The 19218-nt window shown below is 40.7% G+C and overlaps 1 protein-coding gene across 7 annotated transcripts in view; it reads left to right on the top strand.

Moving 5' to 3' along the window:
* myo3b (myosin IIIB) overlaps positions 1-19218 on the top strand; it is a 74525-nt gene that overhangs the window by 41498 nt on the left and 13809 nt on the right. For all 7 annotated transcript variants that reach the window (XM_055015121.1, XM_035955494.2, XM_035955492.2 and 4 more), the window contains 10 exons: positions 102-307; positions 3350-3461; positions 3677-3839; positions 4257-4337; positions 5776-5872; positions 7249-7300; positions 8194-8317; positions 17755-17855; positions 18234-18280; positions 18684-18838. In XM_055015121.1, coding sequence (XP_054871096.1) covers positions 102-307; positions 3350-3461; positions 3677-3839; positions 4257-4337; positions 5776-5872; positions 7249-7300; positions 8194-8317; positions 17755-17855; positions 18234-18280; positions 18684-18792 — 1092 coding nt within the window. In that variant the 3' untranslated portion in view covers positions 18793-18838. The remainder of the gene's footprint in view (positions 1-101; positions 308-3349; positions 3462-3676; positions 3840-4256; positions 4338-5775; positions 5873-7248; positions 7301-8193; positions 8318-17754; positions 17856-18233; positions 18281-18683; positions 18839-19218) is intronic.

The following is a 19218-nucleotide window of genomic DNA, read 5'->3' as shown; positions in this document are numbered from 1 at the left end:
ACCATCGGACTTTGATAATATCATTCATATAATAACTGCTTTCTGGTGTTCTTGCCTTGCCTCTTTGCACTGTTCATTGTTGTCTTATTGTGTTTCTTCAGTACTCCCTGATGGACTTGCTGTCTAAGATGGTGGTGGGCCAGCCACACTTTGTGCGCTGTATAAAACCCAACGACGACAGACAGGCACTGCGCTTCTGCAAGGAGAGGGTGATGGTGCAGCTGCGTTACACGGGGATCCTGGAGACTGTGAACATCCGCCGGCAAGGCTACTCCCACCGCATCCTGTTTGAAGAATTTGTCAACAGGTAAGAGTGGTGTCGAGGCACGCAGCACTTCCACTCTGCAGCGCGCTGAGTGCCGACACAACCCCAGAGATAGTGCAGAACAAGTGAGCCGTGCTCTGCATCACACAAAAACACGGGTTCTTTAATTAGATAGGGGTGCAAGTTGAGCAGAGCAAGAGGCTGACTAATTGGCAGTCATTAGTGATAGTGCAAGACTAAATCCTACAGCTCTTTTAACTGGGTGGATACTCCAGACTGGAAAATATGGATAAAATTCAAACAGGGAGGAACTGTGATTATAAGGGGTGATGCATTTTAATAGATTTCCTTTTACTATTCATAAAGAGTTTGTTCTTACACTCAGTGACCTGGAAAAGCTGAAATGTAGTCTCCTTGTCCCATTGGTATTGCATTAGAACACAATTAAAGCGAGTTTCATCATTAGGGGGACTTTACGTAAGGGTGTTGTTTTTGCTTTTAAAAATATGGGACAGGATCTGATAACTCTTACTAAGCACTACGCACTCCTATTCAAATGTCCAACCCCAGATTTCAGAGTATATATACCTAAACATCCTCAGTCATTTAAAGGAAAGGACACGCATGTTTAGACGAGTCAGTGGGAAAATGCCAGAAAACTTAATGTTTGATCAGTGTTCCTTTGAAAAATATTCCAGCCACCTCTAATGTGGAGACTTAAAGATGGTATAAAATTTAATTAACTTGGGCTTCTGGCCTGTAGGAAAAAAAATCTTTGAGATGGCTGGTTAGTCTCACTGCTTAAGGGAAGTTTTCAAATGTGTGCTTAATTCTGGTGAACTAAAAGTTTGAATGGCCACATTGTGTTTCCTTACATGTCCTACTTTTCCTCCCAGTATTTAAGAGTGATTACTAGAAGATCATACATGACCTGACATGATCATTTTCCTGTTGCCTCTGCAGCGCCTGTGCATGAAATGTGACTGTGTGAACAGGAGAGTGTGTTACTATGTTTTAACCTTGCTATTGAATCCATATCATCCTACCTGAGCCAGGCAGAAGTCGAACAGACAGACCCGAATGGCTAAACTGCACCTTTAGTGAAAACTGATTTAAATTTGTGCTCTCATATCAAAGGCTCGTCTGATGTTGCAGTGCTTTGTATTTACCATCAAAGAAATAACAGGTATCAACAGGAATTAGAATGAAAGGCTGTAGACTAAGGCGGGGAGGGGAGTTCAAAGAAGTTTTGCTTCTTGTTGTTGTTCTTCTTTTTGACCAACGCCAGAACACGAGAGATGAACCAGTATTTTTGGAGCCTTGATGTCCCTGAGCAAACAGTTAGAGCCACTCTGTCCTATGCTGGTATTTTCTAAACTATAACAAGAGGATCAGTGGATGGATCCAGACAATGTGAGCAATAAACAGCAGTGGAGCTGATGCACACTGATAGGCCTGAGCTGATGGGCATCTTCTGAGGCCACTGAAATAAGAGACGACTATCCATTCAAAAGAACTCCAACAATGAGCCTCTGTTGAAGGGCCTCGTGCCTCAGACTCATTTTTATGCGCAGCTGATTTTTGAACTGTGATGCTCATAACAATGGTGTTAATATTTATAGGCTATTCTCTAAAGTAGGGTTTAGTAAATGTGTTTGTCAGTTTCTAAGTAGGAGCTACATCTTTATAATTAATCACATAGAATAGAATAGAATAGAATAGAATAGAATAGAATAGCTTTATTGTCATCATACATGGGGACGCAACGAAAATATAAGTAGCTGCCACTGGACGGTGCATTGAAACAAACTAAATTAACGACAATAAATAATAAAATTGAAAGTTCATGTAAAACAAAACTATATTAAAAATTCCAACATATACAAAATAAGCAAGATGTATACAGTACTGTGAGGAGGTAATGAGATCAAATAAAAACCCATATAATAGAATAAATATGGTCAGGAGATTGCACGTGAGCAGCATTATTAAAAGTGATTCTGTGCGTTGTTGTTTTTCAGTTCAGAAGTCTGATGGCCCATGGGTAAAAACCCACTGGACTACCAAAATTAAGGGATCTAGACAGAATATTCCCAGATTATTTGTGGTTTGCTCACTATAAAGTATTCTGTTTTTCACTACATGAACACAAAATTAGTTGAAGGGTTCTCTATACTACCGTCACACCCATGCATCTCAGACCAAAACAACTGGGCGCATCAGCCACACCTTCCCACCCCCTTTACGTTCCATTTGCAACCAGAAAGATTGTGCACACAAAAGCTAACAAAAAATTTAAATCTAACCACACCCATTAGCCCATTCTGGCATTGTAAAATGCTTTCAATAGACATAACAAGTAATTGTCAACTCAAATAATGTTATCTACAGAACACATCTCCCCTCTCCTCCACTCAGTGTGTGTTTCACCGTGGACGCACAACAGATCAGACCAGAGAGAGGCAAGGGAAAGCAGAAATAAACAGCAAAACAGCAGAAGAGAAACTCACACTGAGCAAACTAAATAAACATGACAAAACAAACGTAAATTAGGTACTGATTGTTACTGACTCTTGTTTTTACAGTTCTGTGTGTGTGGTTATTCTCAGTGTCTTTATGAACAGGGCAGGGCCAACGATTTCAAAGTGAGGGACTCACATGCACCAACATAACAAGTGGCCAAACTGGCTTCCAAAACAAATCGTTTCAGTCTCTGCTAAAGATGCCTCTGTATCTTTACCTGCTAATAGCTGTTTGAGTTAGATGCGAATATACATTATTATGTTCAGTGGAGCAGAAGCTTCCATTTTCATCCCATGCTTCATGTACGTCATCCTTTATTCACAAAATTTGGGTCTCTTCATTGTATTTTAATGCAAATACTAAGATGTCATGCATAAAAACTGTTTAGCAAGTTTAAATGTTTTTCCACTAATTTTTAGCACAGTCTTTTTATTTTACTTTATTTTATGATCCACAGTCTTGATCACTCCGTATTAACTACACAACGATTCTGTTCTTCAAGTGTTACTAACTAAAGGTTTTCATGTTATTTATTGTTTTCCCCTTTGTTTCCTCTCACAGATATTACTATCTTGCATTCCGGGCTCACCAGATGCCTGAAACCAGCAAAGAGAACGCTGTTGCTATACTGCAGCGGGCCAAACTAGAAGACTGGGTGCTGGGGAAGACAAAGGTAGCGTGATTATTGCACCAAAACGTCAAATGATTGGTTGAATTTTGTTTTTGTAGAACACATTGAACTATGTATAATTTCTTTTATGATCACAAGTTTTCATTAAACAGAATGAGAGCATATAACAGACAGAGACGCAACCTGATGTGTTCAAGTTTTGCGTTGGACCAAAGTCATATTTGGGATATTTTAACCAGAGCTACATCTCCTGTCAGGTTTTTCTGAAGTATTACCATGTGGAGCAGCTAAACCTGCTGCTGCGGGAGGTGATAGCTCGGGTGGTGGTGATGCAAGCTTATACTAAAGGCTGGCTGGGGGCCCGACGTTACCGAAAAGAGAAGGAGAAGAGAAGCCATGGAGCCATCATCATTCAGTCAGGTACGCTGGTATTAATTGAACGGTAAACAAGGAAAGGCGTTATTCAAACTTAAGTAAAAAATATGTTAATGAGAGTAGGAGTTCTGATGTATTCTTTTGTTGCATAATGATGAAACAGGTGCATGTTTGGTGTGAATCTGACGACTGGTTTCTTAATGACCTCTAGTCTATTGTGTGCCTCTGAGTCTTCATAAAAGAGATGAGTTTGATAACCACAGCTTGACCTATGAGGGTTAAGAGCAACGCTTCAGAGCAGACAAAAAGACCTCAGAGAGTTCAAAGGGATCCATCCCTCTGCCACCTGGTTTAGCAGTGTTTTGAAGTGGGATCTTGTGTAGTATGTGCCATCTATTTTGTTTCACAGAGGTAGGTCAGCAATCTCTCGCACACACACAGTGTCTCTTTCTTGTTTTTTAGCCTGGAGGGGCTATGTTGCTCGGCAGAACCTCAAGCAAACAAAAAAGGAACGAGAAGAGGCCGCTGTCCGTATACAGTCAGGTAAAGAGAATTTTATGTTTTCTAATGAAGTTCATCTTATATTCTAGTGCAATAACGTTGAAAGTCTTATGTAGTCCCATGTCCGGTGAAAATTCGCGCCACTTTTTCCACACATTTTAAAAGGAAAGGAGACAAAGGCGTGAAAACCTTGCATTTTTGTGAAACACCTTTTTGATCGCCATGAGTGGCCTACGAAATAGTAATAATTAATTAATAATGCATACAGAAAGGCTTTTGAAAGTTTGGGCAGCATTTGGTCCCCATGTTTCAGAAGAACAGTGCATACTGAGATCCCTTTTTCCTTTCATCTCTTTCCCAGTAAAGGCAAGAGAGGGGCTTATCCCTTCTGTTTCCTCACGACTTCCTCTCTCAAATTCCTGGCCTATTACACAGCTCTCACATACCAGAAACAAGATGCCTTTTTATACTGTCAACCTTTTCATCTGAAATGTAAATTAATTCTTACTCAGTGTGCCTTGACGAAGATCAAAGTGGGCACATTAACCTTCCCGGCCCCACCCCCCCTCCTTGGAGCCTCTCACTGGAGGACAAGGGAGGGTGCCAAAAGGGGCAGGAGAGAGGAGGGCAGGGGGAGGAGATTTGGCATTGTTTCCCCTGGCTCTCCTCAGGGCTGCCCTCATCTGGCACATGGAGCATCTCAGTCGCCTGCACACCTTGTGTAAATGTCCTCCATTAAACCCTTGTAAATTCAGCTGCAGCATGGGTAAACATGGTTATGGTGTGAGGAAAGCCTCCCTGTCGCCGCTGTCTTTCTTTTTAGAGAAGTGTGTTTGTGTGTGGCCGCCGGGGTTCACGGGGGGAGAACCTGAACCTGACATAAGTGGGGCCTCAGCCCCCCGGCGGAGCACTCCAGCACATTCACATTGTGTGTTCTCTGCAGCTTATAGCCTTTGAGGTGGGCTGCATTTGCATTCTGAAAATAAACAGATGCCTTTCAAATGTATGAGCCTGGTGGCTTCTCAGATCTCAGCGGGGCCTGGGGGACATGCTCACCATCGATCAGATTAGACCATGCAAAATAGAACCATTGCTCAACAATGTACTTGAGCTTTCTTTTCCTGCGCATATAATTTTACCAGAAAAACACAAAGCCCGTTGACGGAGTAAGTCAGCAGGCTCCATTTACCATCTATCTGAGCCCACTATGTCTCAATAATCACACAATGTTTTCCCACTGCTACACTGCAGTCCTTATGCATGCTAAACACATGTCACTTCCTCCAAGCAAATGCAGTGTTTTTATTTCAAAACTGTAGAGAGCTTTTGATAAATTGTTTTAACTTGTGTTAATTGTTTTTAATTATATTTAATAGTTGCCTCAATGCAAACAGCACGCATGTTGTTTGGATGAATGACAGCGGGAGGAAAATGGTTTCTGACCATGTGATAGCAAGTCTGACATTCATATCCTGTGCAGCTTACAGAGGCCATCGGGTGCGTCGGGACCAAGAACCCCAGAGGCACAGATGTCACCCTGAGGCTGGAGGAAAGACCACCAAGGAGGAGCATACAGGGTGAATTTTGGCATCCTTTGTCCTTCAGGGTCTGTGCTTATTATTGGCATGTTTTCCTGCACTTTTTTTGTAATTTAATTTCTTTGTTTCATGTTGTACAGAAAAATAGTTGTCAAACGTGACTAAAAATAAGACCACTATTAAAAATGGCTTATTGAGCAAGAGGTCTTGCATACCTGTCATTCATCTTCAGACCTGCTGGATAGCCCACTTTTATCCTATAATGTACTGTTGTTTCACCCTAGGGAGAAAGCTCCTCCCTGTGCACCACCTCTTTCAGTTTTATAAATGTAATAAATAACTTTCCACCAAGATAGCACACTTGTCTGACCACAAATGGGGTTGGGCGCTGCACTGGTCTCCAGATGTACGAGCTGAGGATTTTGTGTTTATTCAGCATATGGGCAGGCCAGTCATTAAGAAACTATGTGCTAAGCAGGAGAGCAGCCACTGACTGAACAGCAGCACATGAGGCGTCGATGGCAGCTTGTAGCTCTGTGTTCAGCTTCTCACTGCAGCTCAAATCACAAATGTCAGTTATTACAAGTTGACAAAACATACTAAAATATATTTAAGCATTCCTGAATGATTTTTGGATGGAAGTAGCTCCTAAAAAGAATACAAGAAAATTACTGCAACAACAAATCCATGTGTGCAGAATTACATCGCATATCAGTGCACTTCTTAAGCCAATTCACACAAACAAGAAGCAGTCTCGATTAAATCTTTGGTGACTTTTGGTCAACGTTATGCATTTCTCTCCAGGCTCCTCACTCCAAAATACTAGATTTACACATCTGAAAATGGTATGCTTGTTGTATACTCAAACTGAGCTGAGCCTCATTGGGGATTTTTCTCTCTATGTTTACAATCATATTCCTTAGTGAGAGAAACTTCAAACCTCCACTTAACAATTCTGTTTAATCAGTGATGGAATCTCTCCATATATATTTATTTTGACATGATCTGGCCCATTTTCCTCCTGTAAGATCTATGTTCTCACCTACATGCTGTTCTTTTCCCTTTTGATATCCCTCCTCTCTGCCACGCATGAATTCTGTGTTTGCATCCAAACAGCAAAGCCTCCAGTTGCATCACCAATTCCAAACTGGATGAGATTTTGTTTTTCTAGACTCGCAGCATAACAACGACTGGCATGCAGCACTGTGTGTTCATATGTTGTCTCTCTGGTGTTTGTTTTTTAAATAATGCACCATGAGAAACATACCGTTGTCTTGCGCAAATTGCGTAATTGTGAAACTAAAAGACAAATACAAATCATCATCAACTGATTATTAAGCAGAATCATGATTTGTTTGTTTTATAATTATCATTTTCATGTTGATTTTACTTTAAAATGATTCTTTCTTTGACAGGTACATTCCAAAGAGCAAAGAGGCACAGACAGATTACATACATAAAGGAAATGTAAGTAACAGAATATCAATGAGCATTTTCCTCTGCTTTCCTTTAGCCGTGTATGTAAAATGCTGCTCCGCTACAAAGCAGCTTTAACCCAGATTATTCTTTGGGAATTTTTTGAGTCCTTGAGACAAAAGAGTTCTCTTGCTCCAACCTCCATCTCAGCGGAGAAGACAGGGTGGTACAGGAACGAGAGAATCAAAAGGCTGGAAATTCACGGCTGAGAATAAATGCTCGCTCTTCCCTGAGGTGATTTGTCTTTGCGCTCCTCTTTCTACAGATGTTAGACCCCTTTTTTAGTAAAGACCTGAGGTTCTTTGGTAGCACTTTGATATCCTGCTCGGATTCAATATGTGAAATAGAAGAGCCACTCCGTGACTTGGAGCACATCACAGTCTTTGAAGTCTGATCCAATTTTTGCTGCTCACCATTTGATGTTGAAAGGATGAAATGAGGAAAATGTACAGTTTTTGCCAGTAACTCTGCTGAGCATATGTAAGATTAAAAAAGCAAAATCCTTTGGAGGATGTACTTAGAAATGTTAAGCAGATTAATACTTTCCTATAGCTCTTTTATTCAAAGATAAAATTAAATATGAGAGGAAGTCTGTATGTGCTGTTTTTTACCCTCACAATTAAGTCAGTGTGGTGCTGTTTGCTAGGAGGTAGGGCTAGTAAAGGGGGATATGCAATTGCATTAGCATTTGATTAACATTGCAAAGCACATTAATGGGTTTGAGTTATATGAGTGCCAAATTGTAAATTGTAAATAAATGAATACAACATCTACATGACTAAATTGAAAAAACACATTACAGAGCTTGCTTTAACTTGTATCTATTCATCCAGTGCTTTCATTGACATTGCTCTTCTGGGTGTGTTTACGCCTCCTCTTTCAAGGTTGGCCCTGACAGCCGAGACAGACAAGTGAAAGACATCAAGAGAGACAAAGGCAGAGCAGAAGACAGTGTAACGAAGCCTTGCAGGGAGACAGCTAGACTGCGAGACATGCAGTGTAAACAAGGTAAGCCCAAGCACAGAGCTGGCGGGTGCAGGTAATTACACAAAGAGACAGCAGAAATCCTGCTTTAATGGATAAAGTGCCATTTTTAATACGAGACCCCTTTCAACCTTTCATCCCAGCCAATCCTCTGCTGCCATTCTTTGTTGACAGCAAAAGAGAGAGGCATTATGGGTGATCATTTCTGCGGTATTTTAATAACCCAGGTCAGCTCATCATAAACGTCTCATGGCAAGTGGGGGGGCTTTCAAAGTGGCATGAGCACTTCAAAGCTTTCAATCTCCCGCATGGCGGGCCCTTCACTAAGGATCTCATCAGTGACTCTAATAGACCTGCACAGTAACAGTGACAAGAAAATACACAAACCCTGATTTGTTGAACATATGTTTGGTTTGCTTTTTGCCCCAGGCGATGAATTACATTAATTCCTGCTGCCTGGAAGACTGAGTGGGTGACTGTGCAGGGGGCCTCCGATTATGGCCGTCACCCGGCCCACCACTAGGGTAGACTTGGTAATGGGGCCCGGCCCTTCATTAATGTTATTAGAGGGGTATGAGGTAAGAGACGGAGGTGGAATAGCGTTTAGCGGTGCGGCTGAGAGATTATGGGGATTAGACATGATAATGTAACACAGACAGGGCTCTCCAGCAGGCCCAGGATTAGTGTCAGCACGCCACAGCAGGTCTGGGTTAGATAGCGGCTAATTCGGTAATGCTGCATACAGGTGACCCCCACTCCCAGGCGTCACGGCTGCTGAAGGGAGGCAGTGTTTGATGAATTTATAATGTCAGAGTGATTATGGAGGGAAGCATTGCAGTGAATGCAAGTATAAGGGCATTTTTGCTCAAAAATGTGTTTTGTCCTGCATCTCTGGAGCCTCCAGTCAGTTGACACATTTTTTGATGTTTTGGAATGACAGCTGAAAGACTGATTGTTGTTTTTGTTTTCTTTACAGTTTAAGACCTAGAATGAGGATGTAGGATGTTTTGTTTCATGTATAAAAATCATATTTCTGGCCACTTCAAATCTCCTTCCAGTTAAATATACAACATCTAAATCATTTTCATGGTTCAAGTACATAGAAAACAGAGCTTTTCAGCCATGACATGTATCACTGTGCTCCTTTTTGTCCCACATCACCTAATGTGCTCAATCCCAACTGCTTTGACATGTGGTATAGATCGATAACAATAACTTCTTCAGCCTCTCTTTACAGTTATATGTAGCCTTTTTGTGGACTTGAATTATGAGTTGCTTTCTTTGTCAGATTTAGTCTGAAGGACTTTAAGAGACATGGCAATGGAAAAACGACCACATATATAACCAAATGGTGAAAAAAGTTACAAGATATAAACACAATCTGGTGTTTCAAACTTGCTTTCATTATCCTCTATTCATAATCTGAAAATATCTTCATCCTAAACTGTTTTCATTTTTTTGCAGTGATCTTGTGACTCTTCAAATTTATTGAGAATCCTTTGAGAGGGTCTTGATCCCCCACATTAGGACCTTCTAATCTAATGCAACTTAAAACCATTTAATGTCATTGGCATCAAACACTATTCGACTACGTTTTGTTATCAGGTAAACTAAAAGGTCTCTACACCAATTAAATTAGCCCTGGGCAGATGAAAAACATTTCATATCTGACAGTTCAATTATATTCAAATTTCCTGACAAAAAATAGGTTTCTTTAGATATTTTGTGCGGATTTTCAGGTATTTTCATGTCGCTTCTTTTCCTGCCTCGTTTATGTTCCAAAGTCTGCTTGTGGCACCAACGTCTTTCAGGAAACCCAATTTGAATATGATGAGGGAGGCCACGGTGGCTCAGGCACCCAGGGCACACTTTGATCCCTGTAGATCTGAGGGTCTTTTTTTTCATCCCGAGGTTGAGCGAGTCATGGAAGCCTTGCCCTGCCAGATGTTTGGAGACCAGGCTCCTTCCTGTGTCTCATCCTGCTGTCGCCTCTGGTGATCGTGTCAGTTCTTTGGGGCTGGAGCTCGACCTGGAGTGTTTCAGGACACCAGTGGAGAAAACAGAAAATTAGCCATGGAAATCGAATTACTCCACCCCTCCAGACACATGCACACTCTCTACACCCTGCTCCCATTAATGCCAAAACAGCAGGGCGTGACCTGGAACCTCTCAATGTGTTTGATGGACGTCTGGTCTTTTATACATGATTTACCAAAGCCTTGCGCTCAAGTGACATGCTTTGGCCAGTTTTCTTTCATGTATGAAACAAAACAGATCAGTTACGGAGACAACTGGGATAGATCTGTTTCACTGTATGTCTGACACCAGGCGAGGTGACTGTTGTCACTCTTTAGGCAAATACCCATAGTGCTGCATTTTATGGTAGGAAGAGAGCATTAAGGCACTTTGTACTCCAGGCTCTCTCAGTTGTCTGCTGCACCAACCTCTGATTTCCCATGTTTTGTCAGTGAAAAAGTTATACATACACAGTGTATTCATGTAAGCTGCACACTCAAGACGATGTCACCTCTCGTCACCTGTCTCCAGAGCCTGAATATTAATACAACATGTTTGGAAATGAGTCACAGAGATGTGTGCAGAAAGAAAGCCTTTGCTAGCAAGTAGCAGATATGATCAGAGGGCTGCTTATGCTCTTCAGCGTGGTAAACAGGATGGTGCTGAGGATCAGTCAGAGCTGACTTTATGGTTTATGAAAGCTGAGCTACTTATGTTAACAGGCTTTTTGAAGATTATAGTTGTGGTAAACATACATGTCAAGAGAGAGACGGTGATAAAGTGGAGCCACAACACAGAGCCCAATTACCTCTGTGCCTTAGAAGATAGTTAACCTGGTCTTTTGAAAGGATGAAACGACGAGTAAAAAGGGGAAAACAGTTGAAGTGATGTTGGCTTAATGATTATAGTTACGTCCCCTCAGTGCATAACATGGTACAGTCAATAAGAATTGATTTTGTTGGTCGCTCTGAGCGCTTTCTGTGCTTTACTAGCTGCAGCTGAGAGAGCTCATTGGAAATGTGGGCGCAGTTTTACCCACACTGAGGTCACCCCACACTCTCTCACAAGTGCATCTTACTTTCCTTTCGCTCCCTCCTTCAGCTCTTCAACATCTTCCCTCATGTCCTCCCACAAGGTTTGCAGCCACCAGGTGCTGCTCCACAGCCCTCCACCACCATCACCATCACCAAAGCAGCAGCAGCATCACAGTATCAACACGCATCTGCCAGACAAATGATCCACCCTCTCCATGTTCTCTAGACAAATACTCTCCCTCCCTCTCGCTGTCTCTCAGCCTTTTGATTTATCTGTCTGTCTCCACATATCGCCGCGTCTCAAACGGATGCCTTCAGTTTTAGGCAAATTACAGGCTCGACGTAGCGGCAGCAGAGATTTGGAAGGGATAGGAAAGACTCAACTTAACGGAAGGAGTTGCCTCTGTCTGACGCTACCTACGTAATCCTCTTAATGTCAGTGGGAGTAGTTAACAGGATGTACTTCCAAACTACTCATCATCACAATTCCAACAGAATAATCTCCTCAGACATAAAATCAAGGTGGAAAATGATACTCAGAGTTCTCAGTGATTTTGCACATGTAGATTGAGTCACTTGATGTACTTTAACAAAGTTTTTCCAAACAGATTATTAGTTTGTTATTGTTGTTTGTGAAAAGTCTACAATCCTTAATCATATTTTAATAAATAATATTATTGGGGATTCTACTGATCATGGGAGAAAATGTTGCATACCTCTCATTTGCATATGTAATCTATTTTTGGCTTGCCTTTCTTGTCATTCATGATTCTTTCCTCGCTACTTACTTTTTACTCGTCCTGCTAGGTCATAGTTTTAGGTCTGACAAATGATCAGCTTCCAAAGTTCAGAGTTTTCCCCTCCATGCAAACATTTCTTCAGGAGTCAAAGTTCCAAAATTGCTGTCAGGGGAAATGATTGATTTCACTGTGAAAAATTGCTTGTAAGTAACAACATCCTTTCCTTGCATTAGTGAAAACAGATGCAGGAACTGCCCTTTGTCAGCATTATCTGCAGGACTTGATCAGTTTGTCCACTAATTTAAAGCACATGAGTTCCTATTTAAGAATGATGTCCAAAATGATGAAATGTTCCCTGAAAAGTTCTGGAAATCCTCTTCAGCTGAAGATATGTTACGGCTCTTTGTTTGCTGCTGAAGAATAATGTCTGTATTTGTGCGAGTGTGTTTGTGTGCACATGTTTGTGTGTATGTCTCAGGGTTTATGTGTGCGTGTGTGAAGAGGCATTTGTGAGGTAAAGAGAGGGGTCTGGGTTGCACATGCCTCATTTAGACATCAAAGGCCCCTGTTGATGATTTTTCCTTATAATCCATGCCTTTTGGTGCCTCTGCTCCCTCCATCTGAATAAACAAAGCCCAAGTGGTTCTCTGTGGTCTGGGAGAAGTCAGGTGATCGCAGCACGTGATTTGGGAAGTAAATCAATACATCTCTAATTTATTCCACTAAAAATCCCTTTTAGCAGCTCTTTTATGTTGTTTCTGAGGAGCATTCTGATTTTCAAGGGATTTCAAAGTGGTATTTAGAGATGTTATACGACTCATCTGCTGCTCTTTGATAATGAAAGAAGTACCTATCTCCAAAAAAAAAAAAAAAGTATTCTACCCCTTTTTATCTCAAGAAGCAAACATGTACGATATGTAAGTCTCTCACCAAGAAGAGCAAACTCTGCTTGGCTTTCTTTTGATAGGGAGAAATCAATATTGCATGAAACACACTGCCTCTGTATTCCCACTTGACCATTATTCCTCCCCACCCCAAACAGCAGACATTACCCACGATCATTTAGCAAACCCCCGGTGTGAGCCACTGTCTGACCCCTTCCCAGCTCTGCCTGCCCATGTCCAAGCTGCGCTCCCATGCCAGAAGCCAGTTTGGCAGCCTCCCTGCCTGTAATATATCTGCAGGAGCAGCATTCCTCTGGGGCTGACCTGGATCAAATGACAGTGATTTCCCAAATAGAGGCACAGAGATGGGAGGACTGACCCATCCTCTGATCTGCTACTTGCTCTAATCGCTGCAGGCCAATGGATAAATTGTGAGTCTGAACCTTCTACCACGTCTGCAGTAGTATATCTAGCAGCTGAGCAATTTTGGAAAAACACATAATTGTTTTTTTCTTAACCAATTCTCCAATTGTGATTTAAAGTGCAATCATTTTCTAGACCTTAACATAACTACAAATGAACAGAATGATGTTTCTTCTTCTTTATTTGTGTACGGACACCATTAGCTAGCAACAGCTGACATTTATTTTTTTGCTGTTTGTCCAACTCACAGAATTAATGTTAATTAGGCTGCAGCTGAGTAAACTTACTGGCGACAGTTGTCAAAATAGCTAATCACAAGGTTTAACTTCATCTTGCAACAGTTTTTAAGACGCTCTTACAGATTCCCCTCTGATGGGTCATCGTACCATTACTTTTCTTCAGAGGTGATCATTTATGGTTGAATCACTCCAGTCTGTTATGTAATGTGGAGTAGTTTAGCAGTGTTTGCAGTCATAGATGAGCTGATGTGCTTGAGCTGCAGCAAATGCCAAAGCATTGAGTGGAGAGGGAGGCGAGTACTTCATAGAGCTGTATATTTATGATGAAGTGATGTCAAATTTAAGCCATGTTAATGTAGAAAGGGATTCTTTTCATGGAATAAACTTCAAATATGCAACTTTGTCATGGAAATGATTATTAAAGAGATGTAATCAATGGCCAGAGAGGGACTTAAAGATAATAGTTAAGATTAACATTGGGGCCCTTGCAAATTGGAAATCGCGATCCTTCCAACTTTTTCAAAACATAATCTGAAAACATTTGAGATCATGTCAAGGCCAAAACAAACAGAGTCATGTATGCACTGGAGGCAGGTAGGAGTGCGTCATTTTTTAAAATTTGTGAATTTGCTGTTATTTTAAGATACACAACACATATGTTGGTACAAACATAAACAGACTATGCAGTGCAGCATGATTTAAACTTGAAACTTCCTTCAAGGACGTTAGGATTCATTATTTGTCATTGAGTGCTTTGATGCAATTTCAGGGGAATAAAACATTTGCTTATCAAAAACCATTTCTGCATCATTAGCAGAACAATGTCCTACATACGCTGTTTAACAAGATGCAAGGTGCAATCATTTTATTTGTGCTGATTTGTTTTCACGGCAGCATGTCATGCAGATGCAGTAGCTCTTTCAGGTTTTGAAAGCTGAGCAGCAGCATGTTGTACAATTTGTCTCAACCTAAGATTTAGTCCTAAATGCTTTTGATGCACGCAAGCTATCTTGTTTAGAAGAAACATGCACAGCTGTTTTTTTCAGAGCTATTTTCCTCCGTGCATGAGATTCCTGCAAATATGCTCAAATATTCTGGGGCAACAAGGGTTCACACAGTGGAGAGTTGGCACCTCTGAGGCATAGATAGATAAGATTCACGGTAAAAGTTGGCTAATATCGTCGAACTGACAGGAACTTTCTGGGCATTTACAAAGTGTGACTTTAGTAAACCTGTGCTGGTTTGAATAACATCAAGAAAGCCGAGGAAAGATTGAAGGGGTGGAGGGGGACCCTGCTCTTTGATGTATAGGATTGAGATGTGATGAGGTCTGTTCAAAGTGAGTACAAAGTAGTGTTAAGATGGAAAAAGCAAATGCAGCTTTAGTCAAGGTAGAGAAGCAGAGGTAGCAAGAGATGATGAAGAAATGTCCTGTCTCACCCAAAACGCAGGCAAAAAAGATGAAACGTTATCAGACATTAAATATAGATGCTTCCTTGTAAAGGTGTCTCAGCTTTAAAACACACTTTTGTAACCTATGAATTTTGAAACCTGGGGTGAGCGTTTGTACGAGAACGTAGTAAGCCCCCGTAATTATATTATGTTTAAATAACCACGTTATCACATGGCTCATTATCTTCAGTAAGTTGTCAATAAGATTTCACTTTCTGCGGTGCAATGAATAATTCATTCTTTGATACACACTCTTTTAAACAATCAGGGAAAACAACCTTTCACTGCCAAAGATTCAGTCAACTGCTGGAGGAGAAGCAGAAAGAAAAGAGAAGTCATTCACTAAGTGGAGATCTAAATGGACGAATTGCTTTTTCCTTGCTTTTTAACATAGCTTGCATTTATGTCTCTGAATGGAGTCATAAGTGGGAGGTTGAAAATCTACATGTAAAGCCCTGTAGATCTGCTTAGTCAGGCCCCTACTGAAGTGTTAGAAATGTATGTTTTATAGGCCAGTACTTGGACGTCACTTGACTTAAAAGGGGCGGTCTAGTAATATTGCTTCAAATTAAGCTACATTCACTTTCAGTGTATTGGGTTGGCAGCAAAAATCTTGGAAGAAGGCGTTCTATAACCTCAGCAAAAAAGCAAAAACTAACTGCTTGAGTGAAGACCACAGCGGGCAATTGAGAAATTATAGTTATTTATTTAGATAAACTGATCTTTTAAAGGAATGTTTGACATTTCCACAGAATTGGAGATTAACAGAACTATGTCTTTATGCAGTCCAAGAATGTAATAAGTTCATTGGTCCATTGCTTCTTCATTATAAATAAAGTGTGAGATGCCTACATTTTTTGGAGCTATTCTTAGGGCAGAACTCATCACCCTAGCAGTATTGAAAACAACCAGAGATTTGTGTTCAGTGTTTGCACAAGTATATTTTAACCCTGATCATAATCTTTCACAAAACCTAGCCTGCTAGTTCTGGTGTCTAAACAAAGGCAAACAGCTGAAAATAGCAACAACAACAAAAAAAAGCAAACAGCAAGTTAAACACTGCAAAATTACCAGACCACACCAGACTCAACCCCGCTTGGGCACAAGTCCTGTGATTTATGCCTCCAGTCTACGTATTTGGACTTTGTTGCACCTTTTATGTGTAAGGTGAAATAAACGTGCAAGACATGACGTGGACACAGATCAGTTTTTAAAAACAACAGGCAAAAAAAACGTAGCATTTCACATTTTTACATTCTTTTATTATGAAACTAGTATGTGACACATTTTGATGTTAGACTGCATTGGTTTTTGCAAAATATGAAGCTGCTGCGGGTCATCTTTGCTGCTAATTAATGACTTTTAAGAAGCTTTTGGACAAAAGCAGGCTAGCTGCCTTTTACTAATATTGTTATGATAAGCTAAATTAATTATCTGCTGTAGCTTTATGTTTAATTGTAAGAGTAGTAGTGATCTTGATGTGTTTCTTGCAATGTCACACCGTAGAACACAAACCCTTGTTTGATTTTGGATTCTTCAGTATGCTTTTGTTTGACCAGAACCAGATTAAATTTTCCTTCTGTGCATTTCTGCTTGTCATTGCTTTGACATTCTGACTAAGTTTAGGTTGCAGTTAGGTTACATTAGAAAATTACCACCTTCCCCCGCAAATATTTAACCCTACATGTATAATATTCTGTGTTGCTAAAGGTTCTACCTCCAGAAAAGTGTCTTTAGCTAGAAAACCTCTCCTTCTAAAAGACAAAAAAATGAAACAACAGCTCTTAACCAGGCTCTTAAATAATCCCCCACTGACTACTTCTGCAGTTACAATTTATATACACATGTAACTAAATACTGAGACAAATGTTATATGCATTAAAAAGAATTATATGTCTTCCTCTTAAACTAAATGCATTGAGATGTCTCATCCAGCAAAGACAGTTATTTAAAGAGTCTGTTTACTCTCAGGGCTTATAACCTCAAATACTCCATTTTGATGTGTTAAACTCACACATCCATACAATATTTACAATTCCCAGGACACCCTGACAGAAATACAATAAATGAGATTATCTGCACTTTTTAATGTTGACCCACTTTTTCAGTGTCATCATTCTGTAAGGTTCACTTATCCGGGACTGTCAGCAAAAGATTGTGTGTCTTAGTATTAATCTCAGTAGGTGGTTTTTCTAAAACATTGAAGGTTTCTCTTTAATTATGCAGTTCTTAAGATACTCACAGCTGTTCATTCATAGTATGAAGGTAGAAATCTGATCTGTAAGAATCTATCTTTCTATAGGTTTTATTCAAATGCAGTAAAAAGATTTGATTAGTCCTCTTATTAGTTTCACGTCTTCCTGCTTCCATTGAAGCAATTTGACAAATTTAAACCTCGTCTGCTGTGCACCTGTGTGGAGAGATACAATTAGATGTGGTTTATATGTGGGTAATATTAAGCCCGTATTGAGTCATCTCATCAATGAAATTACATAATCTCACTTAAGTAAATTTGAAATTGTTTCTGTGACTTTCCTTGTCACGCAGGGTGCAGATTTAAAAAGTCGAGGGCAGAGTGTGTTTACTGCTGCTGTCGTCATCGTCAGTATCATGTTGGTGCTTGTTGTTGTTTTGCCTGGTTGGATCAATGCCCTCATTTTTCCTCTGTTGCAGGTCCAGTGATGAAGCTGCAACAGAGAACTCCTCGCCGGCGGGGCCAGCAGCCCAAGCTGCTCAACAGCCCTGAAGACAGCCTGTACTACAACCAGCTAAATGTGAGTTCAAAGTGCCGATAAAGGCCTTTGTCTGACTTTGGTTCCACATGATAATACAATTAAACCTACCTGTGCCAGACCCTGGAGCCCCACCCCCACGCTTCTCTGCCTCTTGTCTTGAACATGTGCTTATGCTCTTTATCTGTTGCTTTCATGTCAGGATGTCTGCCTTCACGGTGAATAATTGATGTGGTTTATCAAAGCTGAGCAAGATGCATGCTTCATCAGACTCACTTGAGCCCTTTGATCAGAAAAAAATTATGCTGTGACTTCTGATATTATCAGCATCTGCTCGCATTCAACACAAAATCACTTTGAATTAAAAATTAATGACTCTCTGCTCATCTTTTGACTGTGTGCTCTTGGCCCTTTCCTCAGAGAACTCTGGATTACCAGGGGAGCAAGAGGAAGCCGAGAAAACTTGGGTAAATAACTGCTTTCCTACTTACAGCAACTCTAAACAGAGCAGGCCCTTTGTGGAATAGGAGAATCCAGAAATGGAGTTGTTTTCTTATAATGTAAATGGAGAGCCGAAAATAACAGGCTTTTTATGAGGAGATGCTCTGCGTCATTAGAGGGGGGGTTACATATTAGGCCTTTGTCAGCATGCTAATTTCAATTGTTGATGGTCTGATTATTATTTGTACTATAAATGACACCCCGCTTCAGATCAGTACACTTAAAAAAAACGCCTGAACGCCTCATTGCTGCATCTGCAAATATTGTTTTTATTCTAAACGTCCAGTTTTTCACATCATGAGAACTGCATCTCTCTGTTCTGTATCCCAGTAACTTCTCACCACTTTCTTGTCTTCTTTCACATCACAGTCAAATCAAAGTTCTGGATGGAGAAGATGAGTACTACAAATTACTGTCAACTGTGGAGTCAATCCCTGAGGAAGAGTACGCGACCGCTCCCCCCTCCCACCCTTTCTAGTGGGCCTCCCGTCAGTCAGAGCTGAGCCTTACAACCATGTCAGCCGGTAAGACAGACGCATGAGACGTGTAGACAGACACTCCAAAGAACATCCTCAGTGTTGGGTGTGCTTTGGTATGTGGAGCAAGTAGCAGTAGTGCAGGCGATGCACTCCTCTGTTAAAGCAAAGTGGTCAGTGGGAGTATTCCAATAGTTTCCTATAAACACTGTGCCATTTTCTCTCTAGTAAACTATGATGGCTTCTTCCTGTTGCTCAGATTTTATAGATGAGATGCTGACTTATAGTTAATCGTACAAGATTGTTGCTAGAATCCTCTCCTTCATGTAGACAGCTAAGCTTATTTCCACTCTTTTCATGCTGCTATTGAGCCTCTACCATGTGGCAAAATTTATCACATTGTTTTGTCATTTTTCTAGAGGCTGAAA

The sequence above is a fragment of the Amphiprion ocellaris genome, chromosome 11 (assembly GCF_022539595.1).
Source record: "Amphiprion ocellaris isolate individual 3 ecotype Okinawa chromosome 11, ASM2253959v1, whole genome shotgun sequence".
Lineage (NCBI taxonomy): Eukaryota > Metazoa > Chordata > Actinopteri > Pomacentridae > Amphiprion > Amphiprion ocellaris.
Note: the sequence above shows the minus strand (reverse complement) of the source record. Positions and strands in the feature narration are given on the sequence as shown.